We start from the raw sequence: 14,625 nt of genomic DNA on the forward strand, positions 1-14,625 counted from the left end.
GAAATGATCCAGCCAAAGTTCCTTTTATTCCAAGGCCAAACACAAGAAAACAGTGGGAATGAGTACATGTCTGTGGAAGTGAAAGTTAAAGAATATTTTGTATTGGTCGATAGATATAGCAAGTGAGTTGATGCCCAATAGCACAAGTGCCAAAACTATTGAGGGTTTGAGAAGTTGGTTTGCAATTTATGGGTTGCCGGAAGTGTTGGTGTCAGATAATGGTCCACAGTTTACATAAGAAGAGTCTGAAATATTTCTGAGTAAGAATGGAGTCAAACATACTCTAATACCACCATATCACCCAGCATTGAATGGTGCTGCAGAAAGAAGTGTACAAATTGTGAAGAGTTCTTTGCTGGTGACAAGCTCAGCAGTAATTTCTATGTTTCTCTTCAACACAGGCTAGACAATTTTCTGTTCTCTTACACAATAAACCCACTGTCTAAAACAGGTTGCTCACGTTACGAGTTAGTGTTAAAACACGCTCCTAGGACAAGGTTTAGTTTGCTTAAGTCAGACATCAGTAGCAAAGCAAGAGAAAAGCAAGCCAGAGTTAAGATGAATCATTATACTTGAGGCATGAAACGTAGAGCATTCAGAGCTGGTCAGAAAGTCATGGTGAAAAGCCACCGAGGTGATAAGGAGAAGTATGTGTTTGGAGTTGTAAAAAGATTAGGGGTGGGATTTTATGCTGTCCCCCATGGCGAGTTAGGAGGCGGGGAGAGCATGAGATCAGGTGGGATGGTGACTGGGGTTGGTGACTTGGCCCCTGCCACCATCCTGGCTCCGCTAAAATTTATTCCAGGGCAGGAAGACCTGTGAATGGAGGACAAAGTAATTAATCCCTAATTAAGGTCATTGTCCCACTACAGCCACAATTACCCATGCATCGGTCAGCTCTTTTGCTGCACGGGAAGCATGGCACCCCAAACCATGCGGGCTGCTTCCTGGCTCCAGGATGGTGGGGTGAGGGGGGTGGGGGGGAATTCCCTCATTTAAAGGCACAATGCCTAAATGAGGGACCCAGCATTGGGATGGGGGCAGGTCCCACTGAGGGCTACCACCATGCCCTTGCTTCCGACCCCCTACCCCTCCCCCATGACCCCCACCCCACTACCTTGAGCCTGGTCCCAGCGCCACTGCTTGGTGTCTGGTCGCTGCAGCTACAGCAGCAGCCATCACCTCCGCAGTGGTGCTGCAGCTGCAGGCCTCTGATTATCTAGCAGATCTGCAAGGCCAGGACTTCCAGCACCGCGATCCTAAATCCAACAGAAGGCCTGTCGCTGTCTGGTCAAGTGCCTGGTTGGCACTAAATTCGGCAGGCCTTCCGTACAAGAGGCGATGCAGGGATCTCGGCGTCATTTTACCCCAACATCAAGACTCCCGCCGCCAGCATAAAATTCCCCCCAGGTGCATTCACATAACTAGTGAAGATTGGAGAGAGACTCCATCAGTGTCATGTACATCATTTGCTTGAAAGAGGAAATCTGACAAAGGGAGAGCATGAGAAACCTTCTAAAGTCCAAATTTCTACTGTCCCAAATGGAAATCAGAATGAAAGTGAAAGTCACAAAGTTACTGAAAGTTTGCCAGTATCACAGAATCCACTGGTAGAGCAAAGTGAGTGAGGGTCTTTGATTAAGACTAATCAATCAATTTCACAGTCCAAACCAATAAGTGGAGTTGGTAGTCAAAGTCAAATTTCAGGGTCGACACAGTCAGAAATATTGGGAGAGCAGAGTCAAGCTCATGAAAATGGAAGAAGATAACCAGACAGAAAGAGGAAGAAGCGAAGTTAATTGAAAGTGTATAGAAAGGAAGAAGAAATAATTTGTTCTTTTCATTACTTCTTGTCAATGATGATATTTTTGTTAAAGACATACTAGTGTTAAGGAAAAACAATTTTTTAACATGTAAATGACTCTGGAACTATTAGTTATATATGTTTTTGTTGTGATTACAGTAATAACGGGCATGCAACTCAATCTGTTAAATTTCAGACTACCGTTATTGTATTCTGAGAAATTATGTACAAGTGCCATTTTACATTTACTGTATAAGTTGTTTTTGTTTAAAGGGGGAGGAAGTGCAGTATATTCTAACATATTTTGTATACTGCCCTCTTTGTTGGGAGGTGTAAATAAAGGTTCCAACATGGCTGCTCCCAGTGAAGACCTCATGTTAGTTTTACTCTTGTGAATACACAACAGTAGCTGCTGCTAACATGGTCTGCCAGTAGTGAAGGGATGTTTAAGGTGGTAGATGGGCTGCTGTTCAAGCAAACTTCTTTGTCTTGGATGGTGTCAAGCTCCTTGAGTGTTGTTGTGGCGCTATACATCCAGGAAAGTGTTCCATCACGACTGGATTGCCAAGAATATTCCAGCCCATTTTAACCCCTGCATTTCTGATCAAAGGTATTGATGTAATTTCGCTTGAATCTGCATCTGTGCCTTTTGTCCAATACCTCATATGAAAGAGGGCACTCCCTCAGCACCACGTGCCAGCCTAAATAATTATCAAGTCCTGTAGTGGGGCCTGAACCCATGATCTTCAGACAGGCAAGAGTGCCACCACTGATCCAATTTAGCACTTCAAATAAAAAGTATAACATATTCTATTCCCATTGTAATTTGTTCAACATGGTTAAAAAGCATGGGAGCTTTATCATGTTCCAGCTAATTAGCAGCTTCCTACCACCCAACCATGCTCAACGGATCATCATCCTAAAAAGCCTTAAGTACAAACTGCACAGTGCAATTTAGCTCCGTACCTAATTTTTTAAATTTTCTCGTGAGATGTGAAAATCACTGGCAAGGCCAGCATTTGTTGCCCATCCCTACTTGCCTTTGAGAAGGTGGTGGTGAGCTGCCTTCTTGAACCGCTGCATTCCTCAGGATGTAGCTACACCCACAGTGCTGTTAGGGAGGGAGTTCCAGGTTTTTGACCCAATGACAGTGAAGGAACAGCGACTTGGAGGGGAACCTGCAGGTGGTGATGTTCCCATGCACCTGCAGCCCTTGTCTTTCTAGATGATAGAGGTCGTGGGTTTGGAAGGTGCTGTCGAAGGAGCCTTGTTGAGTTGCTGCAGTGCATCTTGTAGATGGTACACACTGCTGCAATTGTGCACTGGTAGTGGAGGGAGTGAATGTTTAAGGTGGTGGTTGGGGTGCCAGTCAAGCGGGCTACTTTGTCCTGGATGGTGTCGAGCTTCTTGTGTGTTGTTGGAGCTGCACCCATCCAGGCAAGTGGAGAGCATTCCATCACACTGCTGACTTGTGCCTTGTAGATAGTGGACAGGCTTTTGGGAGTCAGGAGGTGAGTTACTCACTGTAGAATTCCCAGCCACTGACCTCCTCTTGTAGCATATGGTTGGTCAAGTTAAGTTTCTGGTCAATGGTAAGCCTCAGGATGTTGATCGTGAGGGATTCAGTCATGGCAATGCCGTTGAATGTCAAGATTGTTAGATTCTCTTTTATTTGAGATGGTCATTACCTGGCACTTGTGTGGCACAAATGTTACTTGCCACTTATCAGCTCAAGCCTGAATGTTGTTCAGGTCTTGCTGTGTGTAGATACTGACTGTTTCAGTATCTGAGTAGTCAGGCATGGTACTGAACACTGTGCAATCATTAACGAAACTAATGTAGCCATTTATCTCAGTACGGAAAACTTTATAAACTTGTACCTAATTTGGTCATCACTAATTTTAGTAAATATGTAATACTGTCCTTGTAAAGTGACTGATTATGGCATTTTCTATGATGGTAATAGTGGAGATATGACAATGTTACTTGAATGATGAATGAAGATAGTTTATCTCAACCAATTGAAAAACAGCTTTGAATAAACATTGGCACCATTATCATTAAGTATCTATGAGAAAAGCAGTTTGAACTGCCAAAGTAGAAAGTTGGAATGTGCACTGTAACTTAGTGAAAACAGTGAAATCTAATGCAATCCCCAAACTCAGCAATGCTTGCCATGATACAGACATATTTAAAGGCAAAATAACTCAAATTACACAGCAGTAAGCGATGTGTCTTCAATGTACCAGCTTCTTTCTCTCCAGTCTCTGACTGTGTTTGTGATTGACAGGTAGCAGCTACACAGGCACAGTCTGTAGAGACATCACTCTGATGGAGAAGGTGTGAAGAAGTTGAGAGAAGGGTTTTCAAGGCATTGCAAAGTAAGAGACAACTATACTGGTAATGTACCATTGTCAGCTTTTTCTCATTAGCAATCAGTAGAACTTTAATGGTGTAAGCCATTATTTTGTCAGTACTCATTGAAAACATTGTCTTTTAATTGGGGAAAAATGTTATGACAATTGTCCTAAATGATGAGCAGTTCTGGCTATCGAAGTCGAACAAATATTTGACTCTGGGCTTTTGGGACTCACCTATTCCACATGTAATACCTGCCAAAAGTTATCTCTTCGAGACTGCACACTGTTTACCAAGCAGCGAGAAACTGCTGCTCTCATTCTTCCTGGAAAACTGTTCCATTCCAACAAAAAGTAAGAAAACCTGTAACAAGCATTTTCTGCATTGGTCGATTTTAATCACAAAATGTCAAATACTCAAAGATTTGATGGAAATATTTAAGGCGATGATGGAATGGGACAGAGTGGTTAAGGGGCCTAGAATGAGGGGCATATAAGGTTGAGCATAAAAAATTTAGGACACAGAGCAGGAGAATTTTAATTTTTATACAGTGAGTTGTGAGATTATGGAGTGCACTACTGGAGTTGGTGATTGAAGCAGAGACCATTTCAACACTTAAGAATAAGTTAAACAAGTGGTCGAAAGAAAGTGAGATGGGGGCATATGGAACAGGGCAGGCAGATAGGATTCAAATTATTGTTTGTGTAGAGGATAAACACCAACACAGTCTAGATGGGCCAAATGGCTTGTTTCATTGCTGTAATTTCTATATAATTCTATGTATATTAATTAATTGTAGATTCATTCTCATTCCCTTACACGAGTATTGTCATGGTTAACTGTTGATGGTGGAGCCCGGAAAATCCTTCCGTGAGAGACCTGTGACAGGCCTCGATGCCGGGAAGGCTCGGCCCCATTTTACCAGCGGGGTGAGGCCTCGTGGCGGACCGCCCGCTGTTCAGGGAACTTTAATTTCGATATTTAAATAAATTTAAATCACTGAATAATTACTTACCTTTCCACGACGGCTGTTCCACACCGATATTCTGGCCGGTTGCCGGAAGTCCCACACCTTTAGATCTCTGTTCAGAGATCCGAGGCGAAACGCTGGTGTGGAGGAGGGAGGAGTGAAGTTTTCAGAGTGGGGTGGGGAGCGGGAAAACTCTTCCTGTTGGCTGAGGGGATGTTGGGAAGTTGTTGAAGGTCAAAGGTATTCAAAATTGGGGGTGAAAGTCCGGGACCGGCAAACACGGTTTTTTGGCGCGGGAGATAAATAACTTGTTTGGTCATTGCGGTGTGGTGGGGGGTGGGGAGTGGTGGAAGAGGGGCTTTGATCTTTTGTTGAATGTTTAAATTTAAATGCAACTTGCAATTCTCTTTAAAAATTTAAATGATTTGTAAGGGCTTGAAGCCCTTTAAAAATGGCGACGGCGCCTGCACGGTGGCACTGGACCCGTTGCCGGGATGGCGCGCCCACCCCCTCTATGTCATCAGGGGCGGGGCTTCCGCCCCTTCCAAGTAAATGTGCCGCTGCGCTGAATATCGCAGCAGCTCTGCAATGGCCGATCCGCGCGGGCGGTCCGCCATCTTTAAAGTGCGCCGCCAAAATTCAGCCCGTTGTCTGCTTAAGGAAAATGTTGTCGACGTGAGAAGGCATTTGAGAATACTATAAAACTGCACGCACTCCAATTATAATTGCCTACATACGCAGTTTATTCCTTACACACATGTATACATAATCTCATGCTCTGCTTGCACACTCTCTGGTGACACATGCTTCTACACTTACATATAGTTATTCACACACTCATAAATATATCACAGATGCTAACACATACATATACTTACACAGATACATGTATACACTCAGATAAAACCTCAGACACACTACTACACTGTAATCAGCCAGTCCCTCACACTCCCATAGAGATGCATTCACAGACCCACGCATGGATTCACAGTCCACTTCATTCACACACAGGAAGAACTTTCCAGGGCCGTACATCACTTGTGGGGCCTTGCACGCAGCAACTGATCTACTGAAAAAAATCAGGGGTGCATTGCCTACAGCTTTTCTTACATTGATGTCAGTGGACGGATTATCATGGGCGAAACAGCCACTGTTTATCAATAATCCACACACTCGAAAAATAGTGCTTATGCTGTATTTTGGCCCAAATTATTTATGTATCTTTATTAATGTTTTTGAGTTGGTGAGTAGAACTAGCAAAAACTGTGGAACTAATCATGCAGTTTTATGTTGTGAAGGAAATCATGCCCACTTCACTGATTTTAAATCCAGTAAAAGTTTGCATTCCCACAACATCATCTTGGTTGGAATGATTGGAGGTGACGATGGACATTTGGGCCCTGGATGGTGGATCAGCATAATCCATAGCTAATACAAGTCTTTAACTCACTTGGGTTACAGGCGGTGTTTAGAGTTAATGAATTATTTTCTCACTAGAAACATGCACTACCAACAAACCTAAAATTTGCACATTGGAATGTAAACAAAGCAGTAAGCAATTTCTGAAGAACGAATTGGGAACCATGCTGCAACCGGTTTAGTACCAAACCTCTCACCAATGTGATTTTCTTAAAGATTTCTCTCTGCTTTTCCCTCCTCTGGGTCACACTCTCATACCCTGGATGGCATTATCGGAAGGCAAACTGCTCTCATGTTTCTTTTAGCACTCCTCTAACTGGTCAACAGAATGAACAGAAGCATCAAGGTGTAATGAATCCTCAGAAATCCACTTCTTCGCTGAGGTAAATTGCTTAGGCTGCGCTTGGTGCCGTGGCTGAGGTTAGGAAGTGGCTGCATATTCTGCGCTGACACCCATTCTATACAGTGTGATTTGATACAAAACAGTAATTGTCAGGGGCAGAAGAGAAATGCTGTTGAAAGGGCAAAGTAGCAATGTGCAGTGGCATATAATGCAACAAGTTTTCTGCATAGATCCCGCACAACAATTCCTTACCTTAGCTACTAATAATTATGGATCATTTGGATCAATTACTGCAGTCTGCTGGAGCTTATGTGATTGCCATCAGTGGTTAGAGAGGAATTTCATAGCATTTTATCCTAAGTCGGTCTAAAGTTTATTTTTCTTTTTGCCTCAGTGACTGGGGAAGGGAGTGCGAGGGTTGGGGATTGGTTAGATGGCATAAGCAGGCAGCACTATGCCTGGATGGCACAGAACTGAGTGGACCAGTTAGTCTTTTTCTTATGTTTGCACTAGAAATGCTGTACAGTTGGCTCTCCACAGGGAGGAAGGAGGAAAAGGGAGTGCGTGTCATCAATCTTGTGCAATCCAAAGCTTCTGACGGAAGAGTAACAGAGGCCTGAGAGATGGTTGGGTGCCTACCATCCTGGCTGAGGACCAAGATGATCTCATCAGCACTATTACTCATCAACCAACTAGTTATAATTATGTTCTGCCTAATCAGATGGGGCCATTTCATGTAGTATCAGTCTTCCAGCCAACAGCAGCAGTTATGATGCAATGTGACACCTTATTTGACAAATAGCCTAATGTATTGCATATCATTTGGCAGCAATGCTAATATTTGGAGGAACATTTTTGCAAATGTGATACAAAGAGATAACATTACCATGCATTGTATAACATCATTCTCAAAGGTGACAATAAGTAATGTGATGAAAACAGTTAAGAAGAATTGCTCGAGAATGCTTGCTTTAATAAAGTATGAGTGAGTACATACAACAAATGCTTGTGTCCGATGGATGTTTTACAGAAAACCTTTCCTGTTGCGTTGTTTTTAAAAAAAGTTCGATACCGCTTCCACCGACCGACGAATTTGCTCTTTGTTCCATTACTGTGAGCTATTTTGCAAACCATTCTGTGCTGCACAATGTTATAAGTAACTTGGAAATGAATAGCTGCTAGCAGTATTTTACAGGCAGTACAGTGGCAGCCAATTGCATTTAGTTAAGAGCAATAATACTCAGGTTTTGTAATGTTAGCATTGGACTTTGGAAATGGCACATGTCACAGGAGAGCTTTAATGACCTGCCGCTGGTCATACATTTCTGATAAATATTCACTGCATCTACTTAAAATTTTAAAAGCAAAGCAGACAAAAAAGTAGTAATGATACCTCGGCATGAATGTCAGGATATGGGTTCATGCATGCAATTCTGTTTATGGTAAATTGCTGATTTTGGTGAGCTCTCTGGGTTTTGCTTTGCCCCAGAGCAAAATCAGTTGTAAACGTGAAGAGACAAAAAAACTGCTATACTGTTTGGTTGTGTACAAAACAAAAAATGTCTTTAATTCATTTTTCATTTCAGTTTAATCACAACATTTCAAGAATGAACACAAATTAATGCAATATAAAAAGAAACCCAGAAGCTTTAAGCAAAATGTGGCTTAATGGGTAGCATCCAAGCCAACGATATTATAATAGAGAGAGAAATATCTTGCAATGATGACAAGTGTTTCATTGTTCATTTTGTTTTAGTTTGGAGGAAAAAAAAATCTTTACGAAAAATAATCTGATATTTTTACAAATCATTTCTGACATTTCAAACTAAATCAACTGTCTTTAAGTATACATTTTCTGCCATTAGGATCTGCAAAAATGAATCTGTTCCTGATGCTGAATATTATAAAATAATGTCCTCCTCAGATTCACATTTTCATTTTACTGCAGTCCAGTAGCAAAACATTCAAATGAAATTTTCTCATGTGTAAAAAAAATTTCAAAACAATTGATAAAGTTCAGGAGAAATACATTCCACTAAAAATAAAAACGAACCAGCCAAAAGTAAGATTCCATGGATAAACAAAGAGGCTAGGATTGACTGAATCAAAAGAAAAAGGCTTATGTAAAGTACATGAACAATAAAGGGAATATGATGTGCTTAGGAAAGAGGTATCAAAGACAGGCTGACAAAGAGGGAGCACAAAATTAAAATATCAAAGAATATTAAAATAATTAGTGAAGTATTCTATAGATGCATAAATAAAAAAGGAGAATTGCGATAGATGTAGGACGAGTAAAAGATGGGCAAGGCAAACTCACCAGAGAAATGGCACAGATACTGAAGAGATACATTGCCTCAGTTTTCACTGGAGGCAATCAAAGGAAATGACAAGAGTAGAATAATTTAAGGGGGTGATTACAACAGTTAAGATTGAAAGAAAGGAGATACTAATCAAACTTAATGAAGACAAGACCATGGGTCCTGATGGATTTCACTCATGAATGCTCAATAGAGGCTAGGGAGGATATAGCAGTGACACTAATGTACATGTAAAAAATGCAGTCGGAACAGGAATAGTGCTGGAGGACATGGACAGCAAAAGTAATTCTCCTCAAAAAGAGGGAGAACTAACCCTGGGAATTGTAGAACAGTTGGCTTTACATCAGTGGTAAGGAAAGATCCTAAAAACTTTGTGAAAAGATCAGATACATTTAGAGATGGAGAATATAGTAGAAAATATAGTCAGCATGAATTTTTAAAAGAAAGGTAATGTTCAACCAACTTTATTGAATTATTTGAAAATGTAAAAGAGTAGACAAGGGCAATTTCAGAAGGCTTTCAATAAGGTGCCACATAAGAGACTCATGAAAAAGATCAGTGCTCATGGATCCAGGAGCCAGATAACAGAATTGATTGAAAGATGGCTATAAAACAGAAAACAAGGGTAGGAGATAAAGGATGTTTCCCGGACTGCATAAAGCAGGAAGTGGTGTACCATAGAGTTCCTTGCTGGAAGGGCTGTTGTATATCATATACACAAATTATTTGAATATGGGAATTGGAGTTATGGGCTGAAATTTTTCGTTGGGCGGGAACTCCCGCCCACATGCCGAAAAGTCAATGGCGGGCCCGCCTCCACTGGGCCTGGGGAGCCAGGCTGGGATTTTTCGCTCCCCAGGCCCTTAATTGGTCTTGGGCGGGACTTCCACCTCCTTGAGGCAGGAAGTCCCGTCCAATGGAGCTGCCGTCCAATCAGCAGGCCACCAGCTCTTGATCTCAGCAGCGCCACTGGGAGCGGTGGCCACTGCTGGGACTTCACCCAGCCATCGACAGCAAGATGAAGGACTGCCCCGGAAGAAAAGTAGGTTTTTAGGGCCTTGCTGGGGACAATCAGCCAGGGGGTTGGTTAGGATGGCGGGGAGAGTGTTGTGCGTTGGGGGCAGTTAGGGCTTCAGGGATAGCCCTCCATGGGGCACAAGGTGCCTGATCAGGAAGGCCTCCCCCAGCCCGCAAGAAGGCCACCTGGTTTTACTAGGCGGGGTTCTTAAGGCTTCTGCTGTCCAGCCGCCGAGGGTAAAATACCCATGGTGGTGGGAGGAAGCCGTTAAGTGCCTGTTAATTGGCTACTTAAGGACCTTGATTGGCCTGGGGCGGGGGGGGGGAGGGAGTCGGGAACGGCTGCGCCCACCCCCGCCACCACCAGCCTGCTCATTTGGGGGCCATAAAATTCAGGCCATGTTGTCAAAATTTGCAGATGATACTTGGGGGTACAGACCAGGATGTAGGCCCGTGACTAGGAGTAGCGCCGGAGCCCTGGACTGCAGGGAAGTGGGAGCGGGCTCGCCAGGGCCAATGTGGTGGGGGGAGTTGATAGATGAGGGCAGGCGGGTGGGGATGGTGTTAGCATGGGGGCGGCCTTCGCCGCTGGGGGGGACGTCCGTGGGCCACAGATTGCCCAAGCAGGAGGGGCCTCCCCACCCCACCAGCCCACAGGGAGGCCACCTGGTTTTACAAGGTGACTTCCCCATGTGGCAGAGGGCCACGTCTTTTTCCTATGTCCACATACACATGCACCCACAGCAGTTGTTACTGAATTGTTGTGCGGGTTCTATGCAGAAAACCTGTTGCATTATATGCTATTAGTTGGCCACTTAAGGGCCTCGTTTGGCCTCTGAGTGGGAAGGCTGTCCTCAATCTTTCCCGCCTCTGACTTTATCGGGGAGAGTCGGGAAGACGATGGGCATTCCACCCGTCATCTTCCTTCCCCATTTTACGCCTTGCCCCCCTGTCTCCTAGCCTGCTCCTGAGGGGAGAATTAAATTCTGCCCACTATATGCAGTTCTGATCTCCATAATATAAAAAGAATATTGAAGCACGAGGGATAATGCAGATAAGATTTACTGGGATGATACCAGAATTGAGAGCATGCAAACATCAGGAAATATTGAGCAGGCTGGGGCTCTTTTGTCTAGAAAAGGGAAAGACTAAGAGGACTCCCAAAAGAACTCTTTACAATGATGAAGGTATTTGATAGGGTGGATTTTTTCCCCTTGTGGTTTGGTCCGAAACAAGGGTTTTATAAGATCGCCACTAATAGGTTGCATAAAGAATCATAGAACTTAGGAGTGGTGAGAATGTGCAACTCATTGTTAGTTGGAGTGCTGGAAGCAACTAGCATTGACACATTTAAGGAGAGGTTTGTTGTATACATGTGGGAAAAAGGAATGCAGGGATATGGGGACAGGGTAAGGAAGAGGTAATTAGAGTGGGAAGCGGTCATTAGATTGGGTGGAGGCTTCTGTGTAACATAAACACCAGCACGACTAGCTGAGCCAAATGGCCTGTTTCTATGCTGTAGATTCTATGTTGAATAAAATATATTACAATTAAATTTTCTTTCCAAGTGCCCACCAGTTGAGTATTAACAAAACAAAAGGATCTTTGCCATACCTGTCAGTATGATTAGTACTAACTATCAAACATACCAAAAAAGCACTTCTGGAATGTATTGGCAGTAATTTGATTTTTTTCAGTAATATATTAGACGAATCCTATCCTCTCTTGACAGTCACACATGTATGGTTTGAGAGCAATCAGGAAATGGGTAGCCTGATTTCTCCCCCTTTCACTACTATCCTTTACAACCGCTGTAGGTGCCAATATTCCAAACATCTAGAAGCAGTAACCATTTAACATAGTGCACAATAGACGCCGCTTCAAATCCAGTTCCTCCTTTTTCTCTTCTTTCCTCTTTTCTTGACTGCTTTTTGGAATACAGTAGCACAAGTCCCGCATGGGTTCCAGTGGCCATTATTTATGTGTGAGCCTTGCCGATTAATGGTGGTGCGCTATTCAACCATGGTGCGGAATCTTAGCCAACCGGAATCGTTGTCTTTCTCCTATGTCCACATACACGTGCACCTACAGCAGTTATTACTGAATAGCAATGGAAAGCAAGAACACTGGGCTGCTAAGGTGAACCATAATGTCTCTAGGGATCTGCCACAAACACACACAGGAAGATCCAACTTGGGATCCTCCCAGTTTGTGTGGCTTACCTGTTTAAACATGTTGAGAGCAATCAAGGAAGCAGAGAAGAATATTTACTTTTATCGGCTTTGATTAAAATAATCAGAAATAAACATAGCTTGCAGAATGGAAAGATCCAATATATTTATACACATTCCGATTACCCAACGAGGCCTTCTTTCCCCATCACTAATGGGTATCGTTTTGGAAGCAATTATGCTCTAACAATGAAAACTAACCTGGCAGAATAAACCAGATCCACAATGTATGCAGCAAGATTAGCAAATGTTAAAACAGTTGCTATGACTTGATTGTCCCAAAGGCAATTGCCTTTTTCACAGGCGGATGGTCTGGTTGGTGTGCCATAGCTTTTACTGAAGCAGAAGATAGGCCAGACGATTGCTGCAGTAATGTACATCAGTACAGCCACAATGTTGTAGACTGTCAAAAATCTTTCAAATGGAAATGGTAGTCTCGCAATGAGCTTTGCAATGGTTAAAATTATGATGGAAAAGGTGATGATAAAGCATATGCAATACACCGCCATACACCACTGCCGTCCACTGTTCACTGCATATGAGCCCTCAACAATCACAAAGATAATACAGGCGATGAAAGCTTCCAACACTTTCAGGAGTCCGGGAGTAGTCTTTAAAAATCCACTGATTTCGCCAGGCTTTGCTCGTGTGAGGCCAACTTCAATCGTGTAAGCAACAAAACACAAGCAAGACATAGCAGTGGCGGCTATTTTAAACTTTTCATCTGTCTGTTGGTCGGACGCGAGGAAGACAGTAGGGTAAATAATCGAGGCAGTTAAGTTCATCAGCGTAGCAAGCATTGCAAATGATGCAGTGAAATCATCCCAGGATATCGGAATTCTCATATAAAGGGACGTCAGCTCCAGCACAATAATCAGAACTGAAACTGCAAATGAGAAACACCATGCAAACATGCACCAACCTCCATAAGGGCCAGAGTATTGTCTTACGTGGGCAACCAGGCTGAATGCTGTACATGAAAGAAAGATTTCAAAGAATCTTACAATTCCTACCGGACTTGCCATTGATTTGTAATCCAGTTGAACAGGCATCCTGCTGAGCAAATGTGAAAGTCTACGAGACGGTACAGTTAGTGTATGTTACTGTCTGCAGCAACTAACTGAGATAGACTTCACTCCTATCCACGCTTAGGCTTACTGAGTGACTTGTTCCTGCTCAAACATTCTTCCAGATTAGTCATATCTCATTACAACACCAATATAAAAGGTGGTTTATTTGTTATCGCAGTTGGCAGGTATATCACAAAGAGGTGTGTGTCTTAAATATTTCCCTGTGTACACCATTTGCTGTTGTGTCAACGTGTTTTTTTAAGGATGTTCTTTGTTCTTTGCATTCTTATCATAAAAATGGTTATTCATTAACAGTTTTCAGAATATGCTTGTACAAAACTTTTGTCAATCTTTGGTAGGTGAAGAAAATTATCAGGTCATTTCCAAATTACAATTTCAATTATAAGATCAAAATCTGGCATGGATTCAGCTTTGAAGTGAAATTAGTCGTTCACAGACAAGAGTCTGAAATACAGAAGTGGACCATCTCAGTTGTGAACTCCTGCTGCAATAAAGCTGCACAACAGTCTACTGCTATCATTCCTGCACACATGCACAACAGAATTGTAAAGTGTGAGGGCCACCACAATACAATTGCAACAGGCCTTAGCTTTACAGACACAGTTTTCCAGATGTATCTTTGCTTAATTTCTCTGCCTAGGTAGGTACGTAGGAACATGAGTAGACCATTTAGCCCCTCAAGCCTGTTCTGCCATTCAATGAGATCATGGCTGATCTGTATCTTAATTCCACCTACCCGCCTTGGTTCCATAACCCTTCATACCCTAACCTAACAAAAGCTCAGTTTTAAAGAAAAAAAACTTACGCATACTAGTTGATTTTCTTGTACTTCTTGTGGGTATTTTAAAATAAATCTCTCTCTTTGCAACAGTCTTTGCTTCTCTCCCAATTCTTTGTCTCCTCTGTCATGCTGTTTGTCTTTTGTTCTTTTTCTCCATATCTCATGTATGTTTTCATTGTCATCTGTGCATCTGTTTTTCTGAACGAAGCACAAAAGACTTCAAACACCTAACTTATTTTTCTCACAGTAGAAGAGAATTCCTTTGTGTACTCTGTAACAGAGTTTGTTCT

General features: G+C 42.6%; 1 protein-coding gene across 1 annotated transcript; it reads right to left on the bottom strand.

Moving 5' to 3' along the window:
- Nucleotides 1-8,539: 8,539 nt before the first annotated feature.
- On the bottom strand, nt 8,540-13,611 carry LOC137383699 (myeloid-associated differentiation marker homolog). Its single transcript, XM_068056873.1, has one exon. It carries the CDS (start codon nt 13,513-13,515, stop codon nt 12,640-12,642), a length of 876 nt encoding a protein of 291 aa, XP_067912974.1. The 5' UTR covers nt 13,516-13,611; the 3' UTR covers nt 8,540-12,639.
- Nucleotides 13,612-14,625: the final 1,014 nt, after the last annotated feature.

This window comes from Heterodontus francisci, chromosome 24 (genome assembly GCF_036365525.1).
Source record: "Heterodontus francisci isolate sHetFra1 chromosome 24, sHetFra1.hap1, whole genome shotgun sequence".
NCBI lineage: Eukaryota > Metazoa > Chordata > Chondrichthyes > Heterodontiformes > Heterodontidae > Heterodontus > Heterodontus francisci.

What these genes read in the sequence shown, in the direction of transcription:
- LOC137383699 (XM_068056873.1), bottom strand. Translation starts at nt 13,515, where the DNA reads ATGCCTGTTCAACTGGATTACAAATCAATGGCAAGTCCGGTAGGAATT.